At 45.0% G+C, this 13,588-nt stretch overlaps 1 protein-coding gene across 1 annotated transcript; it reads right to left on the reverse strand.

Moving 5' to 3' along the window:
• Positions 1–911: 911 nt before the first annotated feature.
• On the reverse strand, positions 912–6,321 carry LOC104054418 (keratin, type I cytoskeletal 10). Its single transcript, XM_009555415.2, has 8 exons — positions 5,575–6,321; positions 4,743–4,825; positions 4,389–4,545; positions 3,743–3,904; positions 3,266–3,391; positions 2,810–3,036; positions 1,697–2,076; positions 912–1,270 (listed from the first exon to the last, which is right to left on the reverse strand). Exons 1-8 carry the CDS (start codon positions 6,304–6,306, stop codon positions 1,245–1,247), a joined length of 1,893 nt encoding a protein of 630 aa, XP_009553710.2. The 5' UTR covers positions 6,307–6,321; the 3' UTR covers positions 912–1,244.
• Positions 6,322–13,588: the final 7,267 nt, after the last annotated feature.

Consider the following 13,588-nt stretch of genomic DNA (forward strand, 5'->3'; position numbering starts at 1 on the left):
GTTCTTATCTGTTCAAATGCAGATCCCTTGTTGGTGCATTTCCAGTTTAGACCAAGGAATGTCAGTTAAGTTTTTGTGAATCACAAATTGAAACATTCCTTTCATTTTGTAATCACAGGTCTCTAATCACTCCTGTTCCTTCATGTCAAGCCTGGGTGGGCGCTCATTGATAGCAACGCTTTTAGGGTTCATATAGTGCCGAGATCCTGCAGCCGGTTCGGGGCTGATAATCAACTGCTGTTGAGTCTTAGAGCTCAGTTCTACAAGAGCATCTGGCACATTCTTTAATAAATAAAGGCACAGCCCAGGATCACAGAATCATGGAATGGTTTGGGTTGGAAAGGACCTTAAAGTCCACCCAGTTCCGCCCCCCTGCCATGGGTATGGACTGGATCCGGTTGCTCCAAGCCCCATCCAACCTGGCCTTGAACACCTTCAGGGATGGGGCAGCCACCACTGCTCTGGGCAACCTGGGCCAGGGCCTCACCACCACGGGTGGACCAAGAAGATTGTGGTCTGTCCTAAGTGACCAGAAATTGTGCTTTAACTCTGAATTTCATTATCGACTATTGTAATTTATCATCAGCTTTTCTACACGGAGCTATGTGTTGGCTTAGCTTTGCATTTTCTCCTTAAATATTTATAGAATCATAGAATAGTTTGGGTTGGAAGGGACCTTAAAGATCATCTGGTTCCAACCCCCTGCCATGGGCAGGGACACCTCCCACTGGATCCGGTTGCTCCAAGCCCCATCCAACCTGGCCTTGAACCCCTCCAGGGATGGGGCAGCCACCACTGCTCTGGGCAACCTGGGCCAGTGTCTCGCCACTCTCATAGTGGACAAATTCTTCCTAATGTGTAGTCTAACATCTATTTACATCTATAGGATGAAAGAAGACCCTCACACAGGATTCCGGTTGCATCAGACAGAAATGAAATTTTATTAGCGACATTTTCCCAATGCAGAACAACCCGGGTAACAAAGAGGTTGAATCTGTAAAGCAAGGAGCTTAGGTGCCAGTGATCGAAGCCAGAAAGCATTCCAGGCAGAAGCAGCGCACAGCATGCTTGGCAGGTGGGCAGACAGCCCATCAGAGTAGCTCTCATGATCCGTTTTGCATAGATGGCATCAGCAACTTTGAAGAACTGTTAAGAGCAACTGCCTTTCCTTGGTAGCACGGGGAAAGCAGAGCCTCTGGGCCAATATCTGTTTGAAAGGTCTTGTACTGTAGGATCCTCAAGTCTTAGTCAAAAGTCTTTCTTCCGTACTCTGTTGAGAAATAAAGGAAACATTAATATCTTCAGTGCTTGCACTGCATCTCTGAGGCACCAGAGTTGACTATAGGTGACGATAAGCATTCCAAAAGCGTAAAGGAAACCTCAGCATGATACAAAAGCAATGGGATTTGTGAGGTTCTGCAAAGAATGTGAGAGGTGAATAAAAACAGCTGGGGGGGTTGACTGCACGATCAGCTGCTGTCACCCACAGGATTCAATAGAAATGTGTGTTTCTAAAGCGGGGTTGATGCTTTGCACGCAAATAGGAAAGAAGTTTTAATAAAAGTAAATCTAATACTTTCCAGAAATCTTAAGTTTATCCTCAGTACTGTTTCCCTCCGGAAGAGAGCATTGGTACAGCATGTGAATCAGTAAGGACAGGTCTGAGAGAACAGTGTGCCCACACAACAGGTCTCACCTTGGCTTTCACCACCGGTTCTGCAGGACTGGGACTGGGATGATGAAGAGTAGGAGTGGGAACTGCTGTGTCCTCCTGATATTCCTGACATCCTTCCTCCTCCAATGCTGCTGCATCCACCTCCGCTTCCCCCTCCTATTCCTCCACTTCCTCCTCCCATTCCTCCTCCACCACTTCCCCCTCCCATTCCTCCTCCACCACTTCCTCCTCCCATTCCTCCTCCCATTCCGCCTCCAGAGGAAATGCTACCACCTCCATATCCACCACTCATGCTACCACCTCCTCCTCCTCTGCTTCCTCCAGAAGAGTAGCCACCACCTCCCATTCTACCACCTCCCATTCCTCCTCCCATTCCTCCTCCCACTCCTCCTGCTGGGATTCTGCAAAGAGAGAAGAAAGAAGGAAAAATAACAGTTAATCAGATGCGTTTTGATCTCCAAAGGAAATCTGTCTGTGGATTCTGTGCAGAAACCTGCACTGTTCTTGTCCACGTTTCCCCTTTTTAGAACCTAGCACAGCCCAGTGAGACAACCAATGCAGGGCCAAAAATCAGCCTCAGCTTGAATGCAGGAGTTTTATGCTTCTCCCACATTCTGCTCAGATATTTCACGCAAGGTTTAGCATTGCTACTTTATCAGCATGCGGTGCCCCTGGCTCCACATGGAGAAGGCATAAAATGAAGTTTGAGCTATTCTCAAACATAAGGGAAACCAAAGTAGCTTGAATTCTCCGAGGACTGAACACTGAGATTCTTGTGAAGGTTTGGTAAGCTATGGTCATGTTCCTGCTCACAGTCTTTTCTGAGGTGCCTACTGTCATTCAATTCCCGGCCTTTTCAGGAGCCAGGGTGAAGATGAAGCTCAGTACCTGTGCTTCCCTGGCCAGCCCTAAGTCAGTCGTTCAGAATTTCTGCTTGAATTTTTCTGCTGAACAGGTTTGCCAAGAAGTGTAGAGTGCCCCGAACCTGGGGGGAAATTGCTCAAGATAGTGGAATTATCCTCTTTTCAGTACAAAATCTGTTCTGTAAGTCTAGACTGTGAATTTCCCATCTTTGTGTCTAATCCAGCGACCCTGGAGTTCACACAACGCTATGTGCTTTGTCAGTTTACATACGTGAGGTCATGCTGCCCTTCCTCAAGCAGAGCCCGGTATTGAGCGATCTCCTGTTCCAGGCGGGTCTTGATGCCCAGGAGCATCTTGTACTCTTCGTTCTGGCCCTCCATCTCGCAGCGGATGCTGGCCAGCTCTTCCTCCAAGGGGCTGATCATGGACTGGATCTGCTGCAGCTGCATGTTGTAGCGACGTTCCGTGTCTTCCAAGTTGGATTGCAAAGAGTCTATCTGCAAAAGGAAAGCAAAATACAGCGTTTACGAGAATGTGGCAAGGTTAACTCATTTTCATGGAAAAATTGGAGATCTTCACACACCAGAAAAAAGCTAATCTTTGAAGAGAAGCAATGCAGTGTCCCATTCTTTACAGAAAGAGCACTCTTTAGGTGTGACCGTTCTTTCATTTTAGTGACACATACAGCCTGTCACAGGTGAAGCAGAAGCAAACGCCTGTCCTTACCATGCTGATTTGCGCCTGCAGCTCAATCTCCAGGCTTTGATATTCACGTCTCAGCTCAGAGATCTGTTGGTTGCTTGACTGGATCTCCTGTCCACTTGAGTGGACCTGCTGATTAACTTCTTCCATCTGAAAAATTCACATACACAACTGAGGCATTTCTGATAATAAGAAAACATTGTGAAATTAGCATAGAAACATTGACACAGCAATTAATAATAAGCATAAAGAAGGGTGTGATGGAGACTGTGTGTATCTTCTGCCACTCAGCTAACACACACGGTGTAATCCACCACCCAGCGGTTCTCCGTGCTTTATCGCATAAGCTTAATACTCCAGAACTGACCTATTACAGTAAACTGCTTAAAGTCATTTAATGTCCCTTAAATAACACATGAGAAGTTACCTTTCCTCTGCTGAAAGTAAATAGGTCCAGTACTTAGTGAAAGATTTAGTAATCAAAAACCCCTTGTGCTTTACCTTGGTTTCATACCAGCTCTCCACCTCTCTCCGGTTGTTCTCAATAAGCCGCTCGTATTCACAACGCATTTCATTTAATTTTTCCATCAAATTAATGCCAGGAGTAGCATTGACCTCCACATTGACATCACCACTGGATTGTGTTTGCAGTCCTCTGATTTCCTGAAATAAACCAAACCGCAAGGTTCTCAAAGGGTGAAGGAAAGGAGAAATGTCAAAGTTTCAAACAAAGGAAAAGAAAGGGACACTGCAAAGGTGTCACACGCTGTTTGTGAAAATCCCTTTACGCATTTTTCTTCTCAATGAGAATTATTATTGCAGGTCGTATTAATACTTTGCTTAGACTCTTCCCTATATTCTATCCAATTTTCCTTCCATGAATTCAGCAACAAACTCGTACTTTGTACTGAAAGCCATTCCTTTCCCTGGTCTCATTTTGCCGCAGGATTGCCTGGGTGTCTTACTGCCTCAACTGTGGGCAGCGATGGACACCACACACTCCTGCAAATCAAAGCCAGATTGTGCCCAGTTGGATGATGAAAGCCAGAATGCAAAATCTGATTCCTGCTAGTGGAGGAGATCCACAGGAAACTCTCTAAGTGTTGAATTTTCATTAGTTATTCTTTTAAAGTGTGGAGAAACTTACCTCTTCATGGTTCTTCCTAAGAAAGACCAGTTCCTCTTTCAAGGATTCAAACTGCGTCTCTAAGTCAGACCTGGCTAGAGTCAGTTGATCCAAAAGTGGACGTAATCCATTGATATCACTTGCCACACTCTGGTGGAGAGTGTATTCCGTTTCATACCTGAAGGAGAGACAAAAAAGATAGTAAAACTGCTGCCAGATCTCTTTCTTATCTTGATTATGAACGGTTCCCATTAGTACATTTTTGGTGTTTAATCCCATTGCTCAATGGAATTGAAAAGACATCATTCTCTTTCCATCTCCAATCAGTTTGTTTGTTTCCAATAGAACTTCTCTATTGGGAGGGGAAAGACTCACTTCAGTCTGAAGTCATCCACAGTCATTCGGGTGTTGTCAATGTCAAGGAGGACCTTGTTCAGGTCCACATTTGCACCAACAATCTGGAAGGGAGAGAGCAGATGTTATTCACTCAGTGGTCTTTGCAGTCTGACACACAGACAGAGGGAAGAAGTGCCTGTGGAGAAACATATTTCAGAATATCTTTATGGTAATGTCAAGCCCAACCAGTGCTGTGGGAGCTGTAGAGAGAAGAGTTTATTGCTTCCAGTTAAAAGAAAGTGCCTTTGCTGTCAATTTTGGTTTATAAATATCCATTAAAAACATAATCCCCTGTTGGAAAGAATAACTAAATAAACTCCTCATGTTCCAAAACCAGTGGGAAAACCTAATTACAGTTGTGTTTGGCTGCAACGGTATTCATATAGGAAATAAGGGGCTGTGAAATGAGGGCTCGAATGAAGCTACATGCCCGTGTTGGCTCATCCATCACAAAAAGATGCAATTAATATGGCCCCTTGTAGGAGGAGCAAGACATGAGTCTGTGTCCTGTCCACAAGAGTGAGGAACCACCAAGGTGGAGCACAGCATCGAAGGCAGCACTGACAGGCTCCGTAACAGGTGCCCTAGCAATGATCGGCTGTCGCACCAAGCAGAGCCACCTGCCCCAAATGCAAGTGGGACAGAATATGCACAGCACCTACAGCAGAAACCAACTCTTTGTCACCACACCAGTCTGCTTCCTGGCTGGAACAAGGGAGGGAATATATCACCTCAAAGAGGGCTTTGTGCTGCAGGTTGCAGCTGCTGTTCTGATGAAAATCGGCTTGAAGTTAGTCAAGTTACATCATACCTGGTTTTGCAGTTCTTCAATGGTCCTGTAATATTGGCTGTAGTCCCTGCCACCAGTGGGACCGTGATTTCTGTACCACTCCCTGATCATTTGTTCAAGGTGAGCATTTTCATCCTCCAAGCGTCGCACTTTATCCAAATAGGAAGCCAGGCGATCGTTAAGGTTCTGCATGGTCAGCTTCTCATTTGTGGAGAGCAAGCCAGATTCTTCACCAAACCCCATTCCACCAAAACCACCTCCACCATAGCCACCACCACCACCAAAGCTGCCACCACTAAAGCCACCACTACCCCCGAAGCCACTAAATCCACCTCCACTAAATCCACCTCCACTATATCCACCACCACCAAAACTACCTCCACCTAAGCCAGATCCATAACCACCTCCCATTCCACCAAAACTACCCCCACCTGATCCAAATCCTCCTCCATAACTACCACCACTCATTCTCCCACCATAGCTGCAGCGGCTGATCCTTCCACAACTGCCACTGCTAAAGCCCCCTCCATAGCTGCTCCTGGAAGCTCCTCCACCAAAGCTTCTTCCAGAAAAGCCTCCACCTCCTCCAGAAGAGGTGTATTTTCTAGTGGACACTGAGGAGTATCCACCAGACTTACGTATTCCACAGCTGCTACCACCTCCACCACCTCCACTGCTACATCCACCACCACCACCACCACCACCACCACCACTACTACTAATTCTGATCGAAGATTTAGTGCCACAGCTCATAGCGACAGCAGGACGAATCTAACCACAATCCCAAAGTTAGGTGCACAGCCTGATAAGAGTCAGGACTGCAAATTTTCATCCCCAGCTCTGTCTACTTATACTTTTGACAGAGGGTGTCACCATCAGGGTGTTTCCTTCTCCCAGGGCATTTACCAACCTTGTTGTTTGTGCCAAGAATAATTTGCTGAACAATATTTTTGTGCTGATATCTCAGGCAATCTGGGCCATTGCTGGGTTTATGGGGTTTGTTTAAGACTGAACATTTAATTTGCTTTGGGTGGCATTCTTTTAATTTTGCTTTTTCTGGACTAGGGAGGCTTTTGCTTCGTGTAGCCTGGGTCTGCTCGACGATGGAAGAGCCGTTTTGTGCAGGATCCTGGAAGCTCATGTTCAGGTGTTGTGTGCCTGTGGAAGCTGTACAGAAAGAATCTTTGTTAGCAGTTCTTCCCTAAAAGAAAGACGATGAGGCCCAAATCTCTCATGTTGGACCATGCATTTAGTTGTTCAATCATTAATTGACTTTCTTTGATCAGGTTTTTGTAGCTGCCGCTGTCAAAGACTATTGTTCTCTCTTGCTCTGTCATATTTTGTGCTTTTAAGATCTTCTACATTCTTCATATTCTCACCGTACAGGGTAGTGCAAGAGTTTTATTAATAACTGTCTATTTAGATTGTCCAACTTGTGCATCCTTGCCATCACTTAGAGATCACATTTGTTGATAGGAAAACTTTAGTTCAGGTAGTGCAGTGGGATTCATATTTCAAAATCAAGATCCTTTGTGAGGAAGGTGATAGGACAGCATGCCAGATCTTCAAGCCCTGGGATTCGAAGAGAAAAAGAAGAATGGATTTTCTTCACCAAAGAGCTGTTGATCTAAAGTAGTCGAAGATCAAGGATACTTCACTTGTATTATGAAGTCAATTGCAGAACAATTAGAAGCTGCATTATTGCAGACAATGACCTATGAACTAAAGATCTTTATGACTTAATAAAAACCTGCTCCTTCTCTCTATTGCTAGAGGTGATGGTTATACAGCTCTTAATGAAGAGATCCCTGAGACTCTGAAATAGCATCTTGAGAGAAAAGCTGAAAGGCTTTTTATACAAACTCATCGCAATCAAACTGCTGAGACCACAAAAAAAAATGACACCGTACTTCAGTCTAGGACTAAGCCCCAGGAGTTTGCCCAAGGTGGACTTGTCAAGGGTTTCCATCCACCTTTGCTAGGCTGGTGCTAAAGATGAGGGTCTGGAGACAGGGTGGCACATTTCTGAGACCTCAGCACCGACTGACTGATTCCAGAGGGCTGGCATCTACAAAAATATGTTCATGTTGTAATGTTTCCTCTTTGTGCTGGGTGAAAGCTGAATAGTCTGATTAGAATGCAATCTCATTTCCTCAGCATCTATTCAGCTCTGGTCTTTGCACGGAAAGCTGTATGGGACATTTACATCTTTTTTTTTCAATACAGCAGAGATTTCACTCCTGCAAACAGCCCGTCCCTACTGCTTAACTGCAGACAACAGCAAACCTGTCAGCACTGTGGTCCTGCTGTAGCTGGACCCCAGCTGTTAGAGCTTGCTTGGAAGAAAGCGTGCTTTCTCCTGTCAGCTTTGTTCTTCGTTACTGAACTGTCTCCATTGCCTTCTCCCTCTCTGGTTCCTGATCCTCCAGTGACTGTCAGGGATTTAGGAACTTTAGGGATCTCCTGCTAACGCTGAGGCGCCAGGAACAGAGCAGGGCATGGCTGAGGAGCTGCCCTCTGCTGCCCCTTTCTCAGCATCTTCAGGACAAGGACAAGGGCAAGGACAAGACAAGGAGGAATGGCCTCAAGCTCCACCAGGGGAGGTTCAGGCTGGACATCAGGAAAAAGTTTTTCACAGAAAGGGTCATTGGGCCCTGGCAGAGGCTGCCCAGGGAAGTGGTTGAGTCACCATCCCTGGAGGTATTTAAAAGACCTGGTGGATGAGGTGCTCAGGGACGTGGTTTAGTGGTTGATAGGAATGGTTGGACTCAACGATCCTAGTGATCTTTTTCCAGCCTAGTGATTCTATGATTCTATGATTCAAAGAGACCCCTTGATGATGGCACTGCAGGGTGGTCCTTGGCTTCCAGATGTCGCCTTCCCTGGAGGTGTTTAAGGAACGGGTGGATGAAGTACTTAGGGACATGGTTTAGGGAGTGTTAGGAATGGTTGGACTCGATGATCCAATGGGTCCTTTCCAACCTTGTGATTCTGTGATTCTGTGATGTCACCTCAATTGGGAAGCTGATTGTGTGTTCCTCTTGGTTTCGCACTCTGCTCTCAGTCTCCACATGTAGGATTCTTTTACAAACTGCATTTCTACCTCTTAACTTCTGGTCTTTTTTACATTAAATTAAGGATTATTCAACACTTTCTTCCTGAAGCCCTTGTCCTATCCTTTGTGCTGTGCTTTTGCCAGCATTGCTTTATTGCTTCTTATGCAATCTAAATCTCACTGATGTTATCTGGCCGTTTGATATATTCAGTGGCTCAAAGATGATGAAAGATTTTAAGTAACTTGATGATGTGATAACTTCTTGATTCACAGCTGGGGGATGGCAGTGTCACCTCAGCAGAGTAAACACCATCTCTGGGCTTCTGTCTGTGCTGGTAGTGGTGCCGAGAGAGGCAAAAGGTTTTGTCATTTTAGTGGTGGTTTGCCGGTGTCTTGAGTGGTGTCAGTTGGGTCAGTGGGTGGCTCTTGCCCACAAATTCCACTATGGTGAGTAAAATCGATTATCACATAGTGATTTCTATCAGCAACAATGTGATATTCCTTATAGATGCTTTTCAGAGAACAATACGTGGGTTTGTTGGTGATGATGAGCAAAATATTCTCTGGAATTATTGAAACAGGAGCAAAAATATTTGCCAAAAGAGTCTTTTAATCTGCTTATGTACTTCTGAGATCCTACTTTGTTTTCTCTTTTATTTATCAGTTGTCTTTTTTGATATGTACTTCTTCACAGCAAGCACTTATCCATACTGGAAGGTTCTTCCAATAGGGGCACATCCTATTGTATGCTTGGAAAAGACTTTAAACAATAAAAGCAGTGAAATAAAAGAAAGAGTCAAGGCATGGAAGGTGGAGAACTTCAGACACTCTCAACGTCTCATTTTAGTTTTGTGTCATTAGCACTACTTGTATTGAAAGGAGGAACACAAATAAAAGATTTTGCCTTTAGATGGTTGGGGTCTTTCAAGCCATATGCTCGTAGGATTTGCCTTTTTGCCTTTAGTGTTGCTATGCTTTCATTTTTGTCACTAGTTCGATCTTAGTGCTCTTTATAGAAATCTTGCTGGCTACAGGATGTGCAGCGAGCTTTTCCTTGCGCTGTGGTGTTTCTCAAACGGTGCCTCTGTTCTCAGAAATATGGGATGTCTCTCTGGACTATAACACTAAAGTACCTGGAAGCTACAGGTGAACTAGGACTTCCTCCTCTAATAGAGTTGGGGACAGTGAGTTCCCTCCTGGCAAATTTTCATTTATTGATTATTCAATATTTAACCATGCAAATAGTTACAAACCAGAGAGGATCCATCCTGTGGACAGGATGAATTTCTTCTTTCTGAGCTTATTAAAAGAGACTTCCAAAATGTGTGTTCCCTGGTGCTTTTCACTCCTGTATTATATAGATGGTGTAAAGTTTATAATTCACAGATTACCTGAAAGGAACTGGCAATTTTCAGACCTTTTTTCATCTCTTCCCTATAGATGATGCACAGCTTAAGCGTTTAAGGTTTTGTGTTGATGCAGCATCCCATATTTCATTCACCAGCATAAGGACATGGACTGTCACAGCCCCCAGCATCTCTCAGCCTGCACAGTGCCTCAATGTTTTGCCACTGCCTCTTGTTCAGCTCAGCACATGCCACGTTTTAAGTACAGCCAACGTTCTTTCACTCTCTCTGTTATTGTTTTCCCTTTAATCAGGCCTCCGTGATTGATATCAAAGTGCCTGCCTGGCATTGAGATGAAGACAAACTGTGAGCAGCCCACGCTGCGGTGTGTTTCACCAAAACTGGGAGACTCTTACAAAAGGCTGAAGCTGCTGCATCCAGAAAAGACCTGGAGAAAACGTGTTCTCACTTCTGTGTCTGTGCACTGAAAAATTAAAGCACTTTCCCTTAATTCAATGTCACTCCGTTGCCTCAGGCAAGAGCTTAAGTTTGTTCTCTTGATCTATTTAATAATCTCTTCCCATTGCTCTTACGAGAACTATTTTGGAAGAGAGGATCTGTTTTCACGCAGGAGCCTCTGCTCGCTCTGCATTCCTGCTTCATCTCGTGTTCCAAAGAGATTCTGATCAGACACAGCAAAGGGAACAAGGACCCTTGAGGCAGCGGTAAGCTTGCCCAGGAAGTTTAAAACTCTCCTGGCAAACTGTGTAGTGCAGCGTAGCTTGGATCTTCCATGCAAGTAGGGCGATGGGAGGTTGCTCAGATCCTGAAACTGTACGCACCATTTCTGTCACTTGACTGTGACAGCCATGGGTGGAGGCTTTTGTGCCCTGCAGCTGCCAGGCAGTTCACAGGCTGCTAATTCCTGCCCATCCACTGCCGGTTATCATTTCCAGCAGTTTCTAAGCCAGAATCAGAGCTGTTGCTCTGGGATTGCCCTCGTCTCCTGCAGGGTGAAGTCAATTTGATGGGAACAGGTTTTTTGTTGGTAGCAAAATGGAACAGTGTTTGTCACGCTGCCTATAACAGGAGGGCAGGGTAAAAGCCTCTGCCAACAAGGTCTCCTACCTCTCTTCAGAGTGTAGGTGCCTCAGCCCATTTGGGATAAGCAGCCTCAGATCCCCTCCAGGCTGTGGGCATCTCCAGCGGTTCTGTCACCTCCATAGCTTTAATTATTGCTGAATCCTGTGAGATGGAACACGGAGATTTGAATCCCAACCTCCAAAAGCACATATTGTACTTTCTGTTCCTACAACTGATGTGCTCTGTGAAAGAAAGGCACCCACTCTTCTTGAAGTGTTTCGTAGGGAGGAATCATGCTGGTCTGCAGATGGCATGGTGCTGGGCCAAGCTCTGCAGAGCAGGCAACGCGCACAGTCCCTGCTTGCCAGCGGGAAGGAGGAAAGAGCTGGTGCTTGCTCCCCTGAGCCCTCGTTTGCCTGAGCAAGGGCAGAAGCAGCCTAGAGAACTTGTTATTCCAAAAGTTAAGAGTTAGTAAATGTAATAATTTAAGGTGGTTAAATACCCACTGAGCCAGGATTTGGGAATCAGAGCTCAGGGGTTCACCCAGTCTTAAGGAAGAAGAACCACTAAGACATTCCTGTTGAAATGGATGGGTGTCATGGTTTAACCCCAGCTATTAAACACTACGCAGCTGCCTGCTCACTCCTCTCTTCCCCTGCCCCCCAAGTGGGATGAGGAGGAGAGTTGGGGGAAAAATGAAACTCATGAGGCTGCGAAAAAGACAGTTTAACAGGATGGCAAAGGACAAGGAAGAATAATTATAATAATAGACTCTACAAAACAAGTGCGGCACAGTGCGATTGCTCACCACCTGCTGACCAATGCCCACCACATCCCTGAGCAGTGATCGCAGCGCTCTGGCCAACTCCCCGGGTTTATGCACTGAGCATACGGTGCCGAATATCCCCTTGGCCAGGCTGGGCTGGCTCTCCTGGCTGTGCTCCCTCCCAATGTCTCGTGCACCTTCTCGCTGTCAAAGCGTGGGAAACTGAGCATTCCTTGGCTTAGCAACAATGAAAACAGCGTTGCATTATCAAAATTATTCTTATACTAAATCCAAACCAGTATAATACCAGGTACCAGAAAGAAAGTGATTTCTGGAACCGGGACAGTGGGTGCTATGAAGGTTTGCTGGTTTTATCCTTTCCCCTAACAGAGCAGAGAACTGGCTGACTGTGCTGTGTTAATGCTGCTGCCCATGACTGGAACAGGTTGTCCAGAGCAGTGGTGGCTGCCCCATCCCTGGAGGGGTTCAAGGCCAGGTTGGATGGGGCTTGGAGCAACCGGATCCAGTGGGAGGTGTCCCTGCCCGTGGCACGGGTGGAACTGGATGGGTTTTGAGGTTCCTTCCAACCCAACCCATTCTGTGATTCTATGATTCTATGATTCTATGATTCTATGACAATAATCCATGTAGCATTTGACAATTAATAGGGCTGACAATTAACACTAAACAAAAGAGAGATGAGCTGAATCGGTGCGCAGGCAATTTTGAAATTACATCTCTTTATTCGGAAGGAGAAATGAATTGTGCTGGGAGGACTGAAGCCCAACAGGAGTGTGGGTGCGCGTTTATTTTTGCCTAAGGTTGTTCTGAAGGCCTTGTCCCAACACGTACCGCAATTTTCTTCTCAGAGCACTAATAGGAACACCAGATAAGTATCTGAATTGCAACATTTTGCGCTTATAAAATTAAAGCTTATTGTGCTGATTAAAGCCTAACAAAATGCATGCAAATAAAAAGTGCAAGGTTTCCCTTACTACTCAATTATCACTGAAGTCTCACTCTAAGCACACTTGAAGCTTTGACATCCGACACTACAATCATTGTATTTTTTACTCCTGCTCTGCAGTGGGTTTAGGTTTTTAGCTCTATTCTTTCACATAAGTTTTTTTGCATCACTGTTATGGTTAAAAGCCTGTTCTCTCAGTAACCAAATGCCTGTGATAACCAGGATGCAGATTTTGTATAGACAAAATGGAAATAGCAAAGAATACTTAAATTGGCATTTTTTTTCCAGGGTATGGTAAGAAACCATCTAAATTCAGTCTTCTTTTTGACTGTAATGAGCACTGACACCATGATTTTTTCAGTTTATTGGTGGTTTGTGTTTATTCTGTCACCTCTTGCAATGTTTAGCAAATAAACTTTATTGTGAATCTGATTCCCATTACAGACACGGAGTCATCCTGTGCAAGGAACATTATAAACACAGCTGGTTAAGAAAGGTACATGTTTTAGGTAGGGAAGAAGCCAGTACAATTGGTGCTGAGTAGTTCAAGTAGTGACAGGAATATATTAGTTATCCTAATTGCTCAGAAATTTTTACTGGAATGATTGTAGATAGCATTTAAATCGTAGAATCACTAATTTGGAAAAGACCACTTACATCGTCGAGTCCAACCATTGATAATTGAGTCCAACATTAAATCAGCAGCAGAATTGCATGGCATTGCAAGCCATTGCGTTCTAACATTTACCTGTAGTGCAGAGCTGGTTCCTCGGATCCCGTACTGAGCTGCTTCACTCCCACCTGGATTCTCCTTCCCA

This window comes from Cuculus canorus, chromosome 25, assembly GCF_017976375.1.
Source record: "Cuculus canorus isolate bCucCan1 chromosome 25, bCucCan1.pri, whole genome shotgun sequence".
Lineage (NCBI taxonomy): Eukaryota > Metazoa > Chordata > Aves > Cuculiformes > Cuculidae > Cuculus > Cuculus canorus.